Source organism: Eubalaena glacialis, chromosome 18, assembly GCF_028564815.1.
Source record: "Eubalaena glacialis isolate mEubGla1 chromosome 18, mEubGla1.1.hap2.+ XY, whole genome shotgun sequence".
NCBI classification, from domain to species: Eukaryota; Metazoa; Chordata; class Mammalia; order Artiodactyla; family Balaenidae; genus Eubalaena; species Eubalaena glacialis.
Window position 1 is genome coordinate 60,788,535 of NC_083733.1, and position 12,203 is coordinate 60,800,737.

At 58.3% G+C, this 12,203-nt stretch overlaps 1 protein-coding gene across 1 annotated transcript; it reads left to right on the plus strand.

The window, feature by feature from the left end:
• Window positions 1-1,282: 1,282 nt before the first annotated feature.
• Window positions 1,283-9,022, plus strand: CALM3 (calmodulin 3). Its single transcript, XM_061174391.1, has 6 exons — window positions 1,283-1,443; window positions 6,166-6,196; window positions 7,905-8,048; window positions 8,191-8,297; window positions 8,580-8,715; window positions 8,848-9,022. Exons 1-6 carry the CDS (start codon window positions 1,441-1,443, stop codon window positions 8,874-8,876), a joined length of 450 nt encoding a protein of 149 aa, XP_061030374.1. The 5' UTR covers window positions 1,283-1,440; the 3' UTR covers window positions 8,877-9,022.
• Window positions 9,023-12,203: the final 3,181 nt, after the last annotated feature.

The window sequence follows — 12,203 nt, forward strand, 5'->3', positions numbered from 1 at the left end:
ATTCTCCCCTCCAGGGTGGGAAAATGGCCACAGACAGTGCCAGACCTATTTCTTCACAGCCTCACCATGCAAAAGGAAAAGGCTTCCTGTCCCCAAACTCTGGATCCAAAAACCCAGGGAAGGACTCTCATTAGCCTACATCCTGTTCCAGGTGGGACATAATGATTGGCTCACTCGCCATTCCTCAGCCAATCACCGAGACGGGTACGGGACATGTAATCGAATGGCAGCTCCCATTCTAAACAAGAGAAGGGGAGCGTTTCTGAGCTCCAGTAAACAGTCTCAGCTAACCTTCGCACTCTTTTTCCTCTTATGGCTGGAACCTTAGAACAAGGAGTGCAAGAGTCAAGTGGTCTGCAAGACAACAGGACAATGGTTGGGAAGTTTGGTCTCCCCAGCCCAGCCAATCACGGGTCCCTACATTACACCAGGCACCCAATTCAGTCTTTTTTAATGAATGACTGAATTAACGCCCTGTTCCCAGAGGCTGTCCTGCGACGGCCCCACTTTCACAGACACCGAGCCAATCAGGAGTGAAGCGGGGATAGGGGTTCCGGACACCTGTGGAGGGTGTCTCAGGGTGCACACACCTGTCCCAACGGGCAGTACCTTTAGGGGAAGAAAGGAACCTTGAAGACCCCGCCACATCGTAGGGCCCAGTTGGGGGCGGGGCTTCCAGGCCAGCATTTCGGATTGCACCATCTTCCATCCGTTAGAGGGGAGAGCCGAGAAAGTGCTTCTGCATCTTCCGCCACCCCTTTACCATTCCCTGACCACGAAGATGATGTATTTGCTTCTCTAACAGTCACACAATTTTCCCCTTCGCCTCATTACGCCTCACAGCTCACACAGCCACACATTTGAGGCTGCCCACCACCACCACGCAGTGGCTCGCCCCAGTTTGACGCATTGCAGGGAAGGCCGGACCAATCGGCACCGCGCTCTCATTTCCGCCGTCGCCCGGGCCCAATAGCGGCGCGGCTCACACAGGAACGTGTCACGCGCCGCCGAGCAGTGCCCCTCCGCCGAGGAGAAAAGTAGAGTGGGCACAGGGGGCGGGGCGCGCGGCGACGGAAAGTAGTCCCGCGGCGGGTGCGCGCGCGCGCGCGCGGCCGGCCACAAACCCAGCCTCGAACGGGGTGGGAGCGAGAGATCCGCGGGCCCGGCAGTGCGGAGAGAGGCGCGGAGGGATCCGTGGGAGCCGCAGTGCGACGGCACGCGGACCGAGCGGGGCGGAGCCGAGTGAGGCGGGGCGCGCGCGGCGGCCGTTGAGGGACCGTTGGGGCGGGCGGCGGCGGCGGCGGCGGCGGCGGCGGCGGCGCGCGCGCTGCGGGCAGTGAGTGTGGAGGCGCGGACGCGCGGCGGAGCTCAAGCTGCTGCAGCTGCTGCTGCCGCCGGAGGAACCTTGATCCCCGCGCTCCGGACACCCCGGGCCTCGCCATGGTGAGTGAGGCTGTAGGGCCGCCGAGACTGGGGGCTCTGAGGCGGGCACGGCGGGGCAGGACCCCCGAGAGCGCGAGTGAACCCAGAATGGGGGGCGTTTGGGCCCCGGAGAGCGCCTCTGGACCCCTCTCTGCCCCCCTATCGAGGGCATTCGAACCCAGAGCGGGACGTTTGGATCCCAAAAGGGGGTTGGGGGCTTACAAAAGCGACTTTTAGCACCAGATGGGTTCTCTAGCCCCCAGAACGGGCACCTGAGCCCTCCAAGGGGGTATTTGAACCCAGGATGGAGCATCTGGACCTTCAGAGGGGAAGGGCTCTTGGACCCAGGATGGGGCGTTTGGTCGCTAAGGTGAGGTGTTTGGATTCCAGGGGGGCGAGGTAAGAAACATTGGCTAGGGAAGGGGGTGATGTGTGCCCCGATAAAGGCTTTGGGTCCTGAGAGGATGCAGGGAAGGGGGTTCGGAGGGAAGCCGGGCTGCTGGGGAGCTCCCCGAGAGGGGGCCGTGGGTAGCTGGGCCTGGACGCGGGGAGTGCTCCTGGGGGGGCGGGGGGGGTCCCTTCTACAGATCAGACCCTTGAGGGGAGAGAAGGGGGTTCTCCAAAGACCGACAGTGCAGAGGAAGGAGGAGGAGGGTGAGATGCAAGCTTGGGGAAGAAGAGCCTGGGGTGGGTGGCAGCCGAGGTTAGGAGATGCTCTGGAAACCTGCAGGGACTGAAGAGGATTGGGGTCGGGGAAGTGGTTAAAAGGGGATGGCGAGCTTGCCAGTGCTGGGGGGGCAGGGGGCCTCGCGGTTGATGTGGGGGGGCAGCCAGAGAAGGTTCTGCGGTTCCTGGTGGGTTAAGGCTATTGAACCAGGAAAGGAGTTTGGGTTTGGAAGTGCGGAGTGTTGCGTTTGGGTCCATGAGGAGGTGGCTTTCCGAGGTGAGGGGTGGGAGAGGACTTTGGCTTGGGTGGTAGGAGGTGAGGTGGAAGGAGATCTGGGGACGTATTGGAGAAAATGAATGGCAGCTGAGGTGGACCTCGGGTTGGAGGTGGATGTGGGTAGCTCCCTGGAAGTTTCCAGGGCAAAGCTGGGACAAAGACTGTTCAGTCTGGATGGGGAGTGGGCTGCAGAGGCCGGAGGGAGTGGCTCTCGGGTCCCCTTCCCAGAAAGAATGGAGCTGGGCAGAAGGCACGGGGCGGTGGGAGCAGGTGGGCGGAGTTGTTCGCGCCCCTATGGCGCACTGAAGCCGTAGGAAATGGGGGTGGGAGGTGAAAGTTTGGGATGCATCAAACGAGCCAGCTTTTTCAGCCTTCAACCTCACCCGGTCACTGTCCCTTTCAGACCAAGAGAGCTGCTCTTTCCAAACAGGAATGCTGGTTTTCTCATGGTCTCCAGCTCCACGCACCGCTCTGCATCTCCTCACTTGTGCCAAATGACAGTGCAGTGCAGTGTGGCGTCGGTGACAATCGGACGCCTGTTCCTGTGGCCTCGGGGTGGGGACTGCAGAGCTTGACTAGAGAAGACCTCCAGAAGGACCCCTTCATCAGCCCGAGGGCCGCTTATTCTGTTCGGGGCCCTCACTGAGTGCTTCTGTTAATTCACACAGCTGGGGCTTTGAGAGAAAACCAGCAGACTAGTTCTTTCCCGGTCCCTGCTACCCACAACACCCCTAGCCCCCAGGGCTCAGCCTCGGAACCGTGTGCGGCCATCCTCCCGGGCAAGGCTGGGGAGAACAGGCCGCCGCTGCTGTGTATCAGATCTCATACTTGCTGACACAGGCCTGATGGCTCCTCTCACCTCTACCCCATTTTCCCCCAGCAGAACCTTGCTAAACGGGGGCCGAATCACTGACAGGTGCCAGGAGGCCCCCCACCTCCCAAATAGGACCCGAGCTTTGGCCCTACTAGTTTCTCTTTCCATTTGTAATCGTCAAGGTATGGATGGGTGGGACAGGTCACTGCTAACTGGCCTTGGACTTTGGCCTGAGCTCTGTGGCTCCTCCTTGGCCCGGGTGAGGGGCCCTGGCCTTGGTTTCTGATCTCATCTAACACTGCTTTCTGGCACTGGCTGGCGGCTGGGGCAAGGCAGAGAAATAATACCCTCTTCCCTCCCCCACCCCAGGATTATTTTTTTTTTCCTGTCCAGCTCCTTGCTGGAGCCTAAGATGAGGGACATGGAAGCAGGAGACCAACTGGGTTATTTTGGAGACAGTTGTTGGTGAAAGCTGAAAATCTTCAGCTCTGGAAAGGGAGGAAGCCCTGAGAAGGGCTCCCCAGCGGTGATCAGTTTCCTGGGCAGCAGCCATGCTTTGAGATCTCTAGCTCGGAGCTGGGACCTTTCCTTCCCCAAGCAGGGGAGAGGGTCTCCTAACAGGGAGGGAGAGAGTGTGCGATGGGGCCTACAGTCAGAGCCACGCCTATTTGCAGCGACCCTGTAAGAGTGTGGCCATGCCTCTCTGCGCCTTGCAGCTTGGCGGTGGGGAGCGGCAGACACCGGCCTTCAGAGCCACTCTGGGCCATTCTGCAGCCTGTGCCAACCGCCTTGCCCCCAGCCCCTGCCAGTGCTGCCCGAAGGGGGTGTGGTAGGGGCGCGGAGGTCCCCGATTGCACTAGCCTTTTCCATCTAGGCCAGGGGAAGAGGATGAAAGCAGAGGGAACGGCGGCCCTGCTCCCCAGACGCTGCTCTCCCCTCTGCCTCTTCCCCTCCCCTGGCATCACCTGGCCTTGGTAACCAGAAGCCCATCCTCTGTTCTCACTTTCCCCCAGCAGCTTCCTTGGGTGTCAGGACCTAGGGGATCGGCTCGGGCTTCTTTACCCGTAGAAGCCAGGGGAAGCGGAGGAGCAAGGGGCTTGTGGGCCTGGGGCTGCCAGGCTGGCATTCAGGAGCCCGGCAGCCCTGGGTCTTTTTTGAAAGCGATGCAGAAGTAGCTCCTTTTGGCCTCCTAACCTTTCCTTTAGACTTTGGACTTTTCCAGAATGTGCATGTGTGGTGTTTTTCTTTCTCTACCTTCCTGCTTCCCCCTCCCTTAGCCATCTCCCCTCTGTCATCATCACTTTGATTTCCCCTCCCATTCTGACTATTTGGGGCTTGGCCTAAGTTTCTCTTCCCTTAGATTTAAAAAAAAAAACAAAGAAAAAAAGAAAGAAAAAAAGAAAAAGGACGTTTGAGACCTGTTCTAATGTGATCGGTCTTCATATTTGGGACAGGGTTGGGGGGTTGTTGCTAGCTCTGGAAGCTTTATGGAGATTAATGCAAATACACACAATGGCATGCATCGGTTAGGGGGCTCTCAGAGCCAACACTAGAAGCCTGCTGTAGACGTGGAGCCCCTTTCCCCTAATTGTGAAAGGAAATAAAGGAAGGGGACGGTGGTCTGGGGAGAGCGGTGCCTTCTTGGCAGCATTCGCAAAAACCAAGGAAAATTCCTTTTTTGATGCTAAATGTTGGGATTTTGACCCCCTTGTGGCTGCTCCCCCAGAGGATGCCTGGCTAGTTCCCAGCACACCAGTGCGGGACAAGCTAGCCTTTGCTTCTCCTCTGCCCCGTCCCCAAGCCCCGCATGCAGTAAGGGCTGCCTGCCACCGACCGACCGGAGTGGCCAGGGCCAGAGAGGGTTAAAAACTGCAGCGCAGGGCTTCCCTGGTGGCTCAGTGGTTAAGAATCCGCCTGCCAATGCAGGGGACACGGGTTCGAGCCCTGGTCCGGGAAGATCCCACATGCCGCGGAGCAACTAAGCCCGTGCGCCACAACTACTGAGCCTGCACTCTAGAGCCCGCGAGCCACAACTACTGAGCCCATGTGCCACAACTACTGAAGCCCGCGTGCCTAGAGCCCGTGCTCCACAACAAGAGAAACCACTGCAATGAGAAGCCAGCGCACCGCAACCAAGAGTAGCCCCCACTCGCTGAAACTAGGGAAAGCCCGCGTGCAGCAACGAAGACCAAAAATAGCCAACGCAGCCAAAAATAAATATAAATTAATTAATTAATTAATTAATTATTTTAAAAAAACAAAAAAAAACTGCAGCGCAGCGGGGGAAGCTGACTTTAGTCCGCCAGCCTCTGCCACCACTGCCTGCTGCAGTCCCCTCCCCGACACTCACCCTTACTGCCCCAAAGAAACAGCAGAATGGTGCCCTGTGCACAAGAGAGTGGGGGGCTGCCCCCCGTCTGAGCAGGATTCGAATGTTAGGCACTTGGAGCGCCTCAGAGCCACCAGTTAGGAGAATTGTTGCCAGTTGGGTCCACTGTGCTCGGACCTAGTGCCTCCAAATTGGTGACATAGAAACTAGCAAAGAGCCCCAGACATCTTCCCTCTGCCCTACCCAAGGACTGGCCTGTTTTGGTTTGGAGCCTTCTAGAGCTGCTTGATTAGGCCTCTAGGGCAACTGCTTCCTTCACTCAGCCTTTGGGGCTCCCGTGCTGTGCTGGTGCAGCTGGGTTGGGTCTGGGGCAGCGCTTCTTCCCGCCCACCATGGCTCCAGAGCACTGGGTTGGATAGGAGACCCTGGAGTCTAGGCGATGTAATCAGGCCCTGCATCAGGCTGGCCTGGGTTTCCAGCCCACCTTAGTCCCCAGCTTCCCGAACCACCAGACTTTATCCCAGGCCCTGGCTCTGGCATGACCTCCCTTGCCCAGGTACGTGGATGACGTGTGGAACCAGCCTCACCAGAGGAGGCCGGGCTGAGCAAGGTAGATGTGCCAGCCTGTGACTGACTTTCTCCTTCCTGCTTTTCCAGGCTGACCAGCTGACTGAGGAGCAGATCGCAGGTGAGGTTGCCTCCCTCCCTCCCCTCCCCCTGCCACGGGAAGTCCTCTGCATCCCCAGCCAAATCTTACTCCGGCCTGGAGGGGCCAGGAGGAGCGTCTGACAGATAAACTTATTGTGTATAAGAGCACACCACTGCCCCAGTAACACCAAACCTCACAGTCCCGAGCCCGACCCTCACCAGACGGCAGGGCTGGTTCCTCTCCTGGCCATGGGTCATCGGGGTCTTCTAATCAGTGGCTGCAGGGTGAGCCCAGCTCCTGCCGTTTAGGCTCAGAAGGTGAGCTCCCTGCCTCACTGTGGGGCTGCAGAGCTCCTGGCCCACTTGAGGAGCTGCCCAGGAGATGGCTCGACACTCCCACCTCCGCACTCGCCTTTGCACGGGCTTGCACTTGCTTTCTCCTGGGCCAGAAGTGCCTTCCCCCAGCTGTTTGCACTGACGGGCGGCTCCTTCTCATCCTTTGGGTCTTGGCTCAAATGTCACCTTGGAAAGGACTTCTCTGACTCCCCTCTCAAATAGACAACTTTCCTTTACTCTCCATCAGGTCACTCTATTTCCTTCACAGCCTTTCTCTCTATCTGAAATTATTTTATGATGTCTTTGCCTGCTGTATCTCCTGTCACTAGATGAGTTCCTTATTTGCGGACTTTGTGTCAGTCCCTGCTGTATCTTTGATGCCTAAAACATAGTAGGTGCTCTGTAAATTTTTGTTGGCTAAATAACTGAAATGAATGAACAAAGGAATGATCACATATATCCCAGTAAGCTAAAAGAAATCCTTGAATCCTATCTAATTCATTTTTGTAGCCCCACTGTCCCCCAAAGCCCAGAAAGTCACAGCTGCAGGAAGTACTGGGTGTTGAGCAGGTTTCCGTGCCCCCCGCCCCCGCCCCCCGTCCCCATTAGCAAACTGTCCACCACCTCACCCCAGCCCACGCCCTGTGGGAATAGGCTGCCAGGCATCTGTTCTCTGAGGGTTTGGGGGTAGGGAGCACCAGGTGCCGAAATGGGCCCAGTGGGAGGGCAGGAGCCACGTGCTTCTCTCCCCGCTCCTGATGCGTCCCCAGCTGTGGCCTGCCCACTCAGTGCCACTAGCGCCTCATCCTCCTGGCTTGGCAGCCATCCCCTCTCCTTCCTTCCCCCCACCTACCCCACGCATCGTCCGTCAGCCGTGCTCTGCTGCCGGCCACCCCCATACTCCACCATACACTGCGCTCGGCTCCTCTGGAAACCAGGGAACTGGGCTGGCGGTACCAGTCAGGAGGGATGCCGTGCCAACCAAAGGCGTCCTGCACCTCTCCTTCCCTTCCTTTCCCAGCCAGTTGACCTTGGCTGGCATACTTCAGATAGAGACTTCCCTCGGCTCTCATCCCCTCCATGACATTGGTCCGTTTCATCATTTGAGGGAGAGGCTGAAGCCAGGGACCAAGAAGAAATGTAGAAAGGTCTAAGGCCACTGTCACCCATTTTCCCTTCTGTCCCCACTGAGCTAGGTTGACAGAACAGGCAGCTTTACCTGGCACAGGCCAGGTGCTCAGTAAGTGTTGACTGAAAGAAGGAAGGGTCCGGCCCTGAGTACAGAGGCGAGAGGCTTGCGCTGGAGTTGAAGTCTTGTTCGGTGTCTTTAGGTGGGCCTCTTTCGGCCTGTCTCCCAAGGTCAGGACTTCCCTGTGTCCTCGGCCTCTGACTCATTGTCTTTCTTCTCCCAGAATTCAAGGAGGCCTTCTCCCTCTTTGACAAGGATGGAGATGGCACCATCACCACCAAGGAGTTGGGCACAGTGATGAGATCCCTGGGACAGAACCCCACTGAAGCCGAGCTGCAGGACATGATCAACGAGGTGGACGCGGATGGTGAGCCCCGTGGAGCGGGTGGGCAGCCCCACTCCCGGTCACCCTCACGACCGCGGGGAGCCTTCCTCCGGTGATGGATGAGCCGAGCTCGTCTCCCAGGGCCCAGGCCCACAGCATCCCTGCTCCCTTCCCCACCTTGCAGGGAACGGGACCATTGACTTCCCGGAGTTCCTGACCATGATGGCCAGAAAGATGAAGGATACAGACAGCGAGGAGGAGATCCGAGAGGCCTTCCGTGTCTTTGACAAGGTGAGCAGGCCTTTCCCGGAGTGGCTCTGGGACTCCGGCAGAAAGCGGAACAGGTGGCGTCCCAGGATGCCCTGTGTAACTGGAGTCAGCACTTCCAGGAGGCCCGGGTCCCAGTGCCAACCCCGCTGCCAACTTGCTCTGCCACCTCAGGAAGCCCCCCTGCCCCTGCTGAGTGTGGGTGACTCGACAGTTCCTGCACTGTGGCCTCTCTCCCGCTGCCCCCAGGGAAGAGCCGGGCGAGTGCCTCGAGCTCAAAGCTTTTGTCTGTCCCCCGACACCCAGGATGGCAATGGCTACATCAGCGCCGCAGAGCTGCGCCACGTCATGACGAACCTGGGTGAGAAGCTGACCGACGAGGAAGTGGATGAGATGATCAGAGAGGCTGACATCGACGGAGACGGCCAGGTCAATTATGAAGGTGAGCCGACCCGGCCCCTGTCTCTGGGCCGGCAGGAGCTTCTGGAACAAGCCCCCAGGTCGGGGCGGGGTGTGGCTTGGGGCTGAGCCCCGCTCGCTGGCTGACCTCCTCCCTGTCTGTTTCCCTCCACAGAGTTTGTACAGATGATGACTGCAAAGTGAAGGCCCCCGGGCAGCTGGTGATGCCCGTTCTCTCGATCTCTCTCTTCCCGCGCGCGCACTCTCTTCACTCCCCTGCGTATCCCGGTTCTAGCAAACAACAATTGATTGACTGAGAATCTGATAAAGCAACAAAAGATTTGTCCCAAGCTGCATGATTGCTCCTTCTCTTCCTCCCGAGTCTCCTCCCACGCCCCTGCCATCTCTTCCTTTTGCCCTTCCCCCTCCCATTCACATCTCCCAAGGCCTGATGCATTCATAAGATGAGCCCCCCAGGTCCCCTTAGTGGGGGGCCCCTGCCCTCGTTCTCCAGCCCGGGTGGCTCTCGTCCGTCTCGGTTTGTTTCTTTTCACATGTCCTCTTATATTTTGGGTGCCGGGTGGCTGCCAGCCCTGTCCCGGGACCTGCTGGGGAGGGGCCGAGGCCCTCCGGAGGGCCGGGCAGGAGAGCACGCCTTTCGCTGTTGCATGCGACCAGCCCTGTGATTCCCTGTGCCATCCCAGCAGCCTGTTGGGGCAGGGGTGCCGAGAGAGGCATTCCAGAAGGACTGAGGGCGGGGGGAGGTTCCAGAGTTGTGGTGTTGATGGGGTGTGGCCCAGGAGGGGGTCAAGGGGCAAGGGAGGCTTGGAAGCCGGCATTTCTTTTAACCACTTGAGGAGGCCGGCTCATAGAAGGGGCCGGAGAGAGTGGACAAGGCCCAGATCCCATTGGCTGCTCTTCTGAAACCATCTGATTGGCTTCCTGAGGTGGGGCTGAGTGGGGCTGCTCCCCGGGCCCTCCTGCACGTCGTCCAGCCCGTGCTGCTGACGCGATCTCAAGCTGTCCTGTAAATACCTGGTGCTAACATCCCATGCCGCTCCCTCGTGCTGCCCCTGCCCACCCGCATCGAGGTCCCCTCGTCGGAATGGACGTGGGGATGGCCGCTTTGTAATATGCTGGTTAGCCTTTTTTTTTTTCTTTATGCCCCTTAAAGCTTTAATTTTGTCCAACACCATGCTGGGCTAGCTGAGGGGTGGAGAGAGGGAAGATGTGCCCCACCACACTCTGAAGAGAACATGCCTGCAATAAAACAGTCCCGTCGGCCAGCTGCCCTGGAGGACCAGCGGCTGCGGGCAGCTCTGCTTCCTGCTCCGCCGGCCCCTCCTGCTCCCCTGTGGTGACTTGGCTGGCTCCCCGACCTTTGTGCTGTCTCTGTGCCCGCCTCTCCCCTCGCCCACCTGCCTGCCCTCACACTCCCGGCGGAGAGCATGATCCGTGACCTTGCTTCTGATTTTCGCCTCTGGGACAATTCAGTCAATGTGGGCAGTTTGGTCATCTGGATTTTTTTTTTTTCCCTGTTCATTTCATCTGCCCTCCACTCCCCCTCCCCAGCCCCAGGTTGATCAAATGGCTTTTCCTGGGACCTGCCCAGCTTTGAGAATCTCTTCTCATCCCCACCCTCGGGCACCCAACCTCTGGGGGAGGGATGGGGAGGGATGGGGCATAGTGGGAGACCCAGCCGAGAGCTGAGGGTAAGGGCAGGTAAGCGTGAGGCTGTGGATGCTTTCAGAGTGTTGTGGTTTGTTTTTTTAAAACCGGGCAATATTGTGTTCAGTTCAAGCTGTGAAGAAAAATATATATCAATGTTTTCCAATAAAATACAGTGACTACCTGACTCTGCTCTTCTACTCTTGTCTTGGTTTCTGGGCCTGCTGCCTGCACGGGCCTGAAGCCCTTCCCCGGAAGAGCCTGTCCTCCATGCTCACTCAAAAGACTTGGCCTCAGCACTGCACAGCCAGAGTTCAGATCCCAACCGGACTGCCCGGTGGCTGAGGGCAGGATTCTGTCCTGGCAGTGCAGCCCGTCAGCTCTGAGTGCTCGCCATTGGACATCTTGGGACCTGCACGCGTGTGTGAGAGAGACCGAGCCCGCCTTAGTGGGGGCCTGTATCATTCACGCGAGTGACTGCAAGATGAGGCCTGAGAAGGCCTGAGGCAGGTCCATCGCGTCACAAGAACGTCCCAGTTTTGGGGGTGAGGGCGGCGGGCAGCATCAAGCTGAAAGGTGAGTGGTCACCTGGCTGTGCGGGGGGGAAGGAAGGGCATCATCCCGGAGAACAAGAAGGCAGGGTCAGGCCCTGGGGGCCTAGGCTGGTGGGGGGGGAGTCGCGACAGGGTGCTCCGGCCAAGAGGTGACCAGTGTCAAGCGGGCAGCCTAAGTGCCCAGTTCGAACACGCGGTGGGAAGAAAAGAGGCGTGGTCCTGAGCTCACAGCTTCAGTCAGCTCCTGGAGGGGGCACATGACTAAGCTTTGAAAGAAAAAGCCCCAAACAACTGCAAACCATGGAAAGCTCCTCAGCTTTCCTGAGGTAAGTGGGGATATGAAAAAGAAAGGAGGGGAGGCCCCGCCCCCAACTACCAAACACCCATCAGTAGGCATCATCTAACATCCGAGCTGCTCACGCTCGACCAGGGGCTGGGCAGGAGGCGAGCAGAGACGCTCAGTAGAGTGAAAAGACTTCTGCTCACCTTTACCCGGCCCTGGGAGGACGGAGAAGCCTGGCAGCGTTCAAACTCAGGGCCCTTCCTGTGGCGGAAAGGAGACACATTTTTCCAAAGCCCCAGTTTCTCTGCCCCCTTTTTCTGCCATCTGGTTGTGGCTCGAAATTGGTGCAGTAAAGATGGTAGAGTGTTGTGGGTAAGAGCTCAGGATCCGGGGCACTTAACTGCGTGCATGGCCTTGGGTAGACGGCTCTCTGCCCCTGTCTGGAAAGTGAGGCTGTGATAACACTGACCTCGGGACTTCCCTGGCGGTCCAGTGGTTCAGACTCCACGCTTCCACTGCAGGGGGCATGGGTTCGATCCCTGGTCAGGGAACTAAATCCCGCATACCACGTGATATGGCCAAAAAAACCCACTGACCGGGGCCAGCCGAGGATTGGTGAGCCTGCAGGAGCCGGGCCTGGGGTACAGTTAGTGTCCAGGGGGCATGAGCTGCTCTCCGTTGGGTGCTTCCTACTCCACGGGCTGTCTTCTAAGCTCTGCCTCCGTGATCTCGTTGAATCCTTCAAGCAACCATTTGGGCTGGGTGCTGTGAGTCCCCATTTTGCAGACTAGGAAACTGAGGCCCAGAGAAGTGAGGGAACTAGTCCAGGGTGATTAAGCAGAAAGTGACAGAGCTGGAATCTGAACCAGATGTGACCTGAGCAGTCCATGCTCTCAGCTGCCTGGCTTTAGAGTAAATGGTCATTTTTTTTTTTTTTTTTTTAAGATGAATTCAGGTAGGCCAGAGACAGCCAGTGGCAAGGCTAGGCTGAGGCTGGGGTCACAACGGTGGAGTCTGAGATGGGAG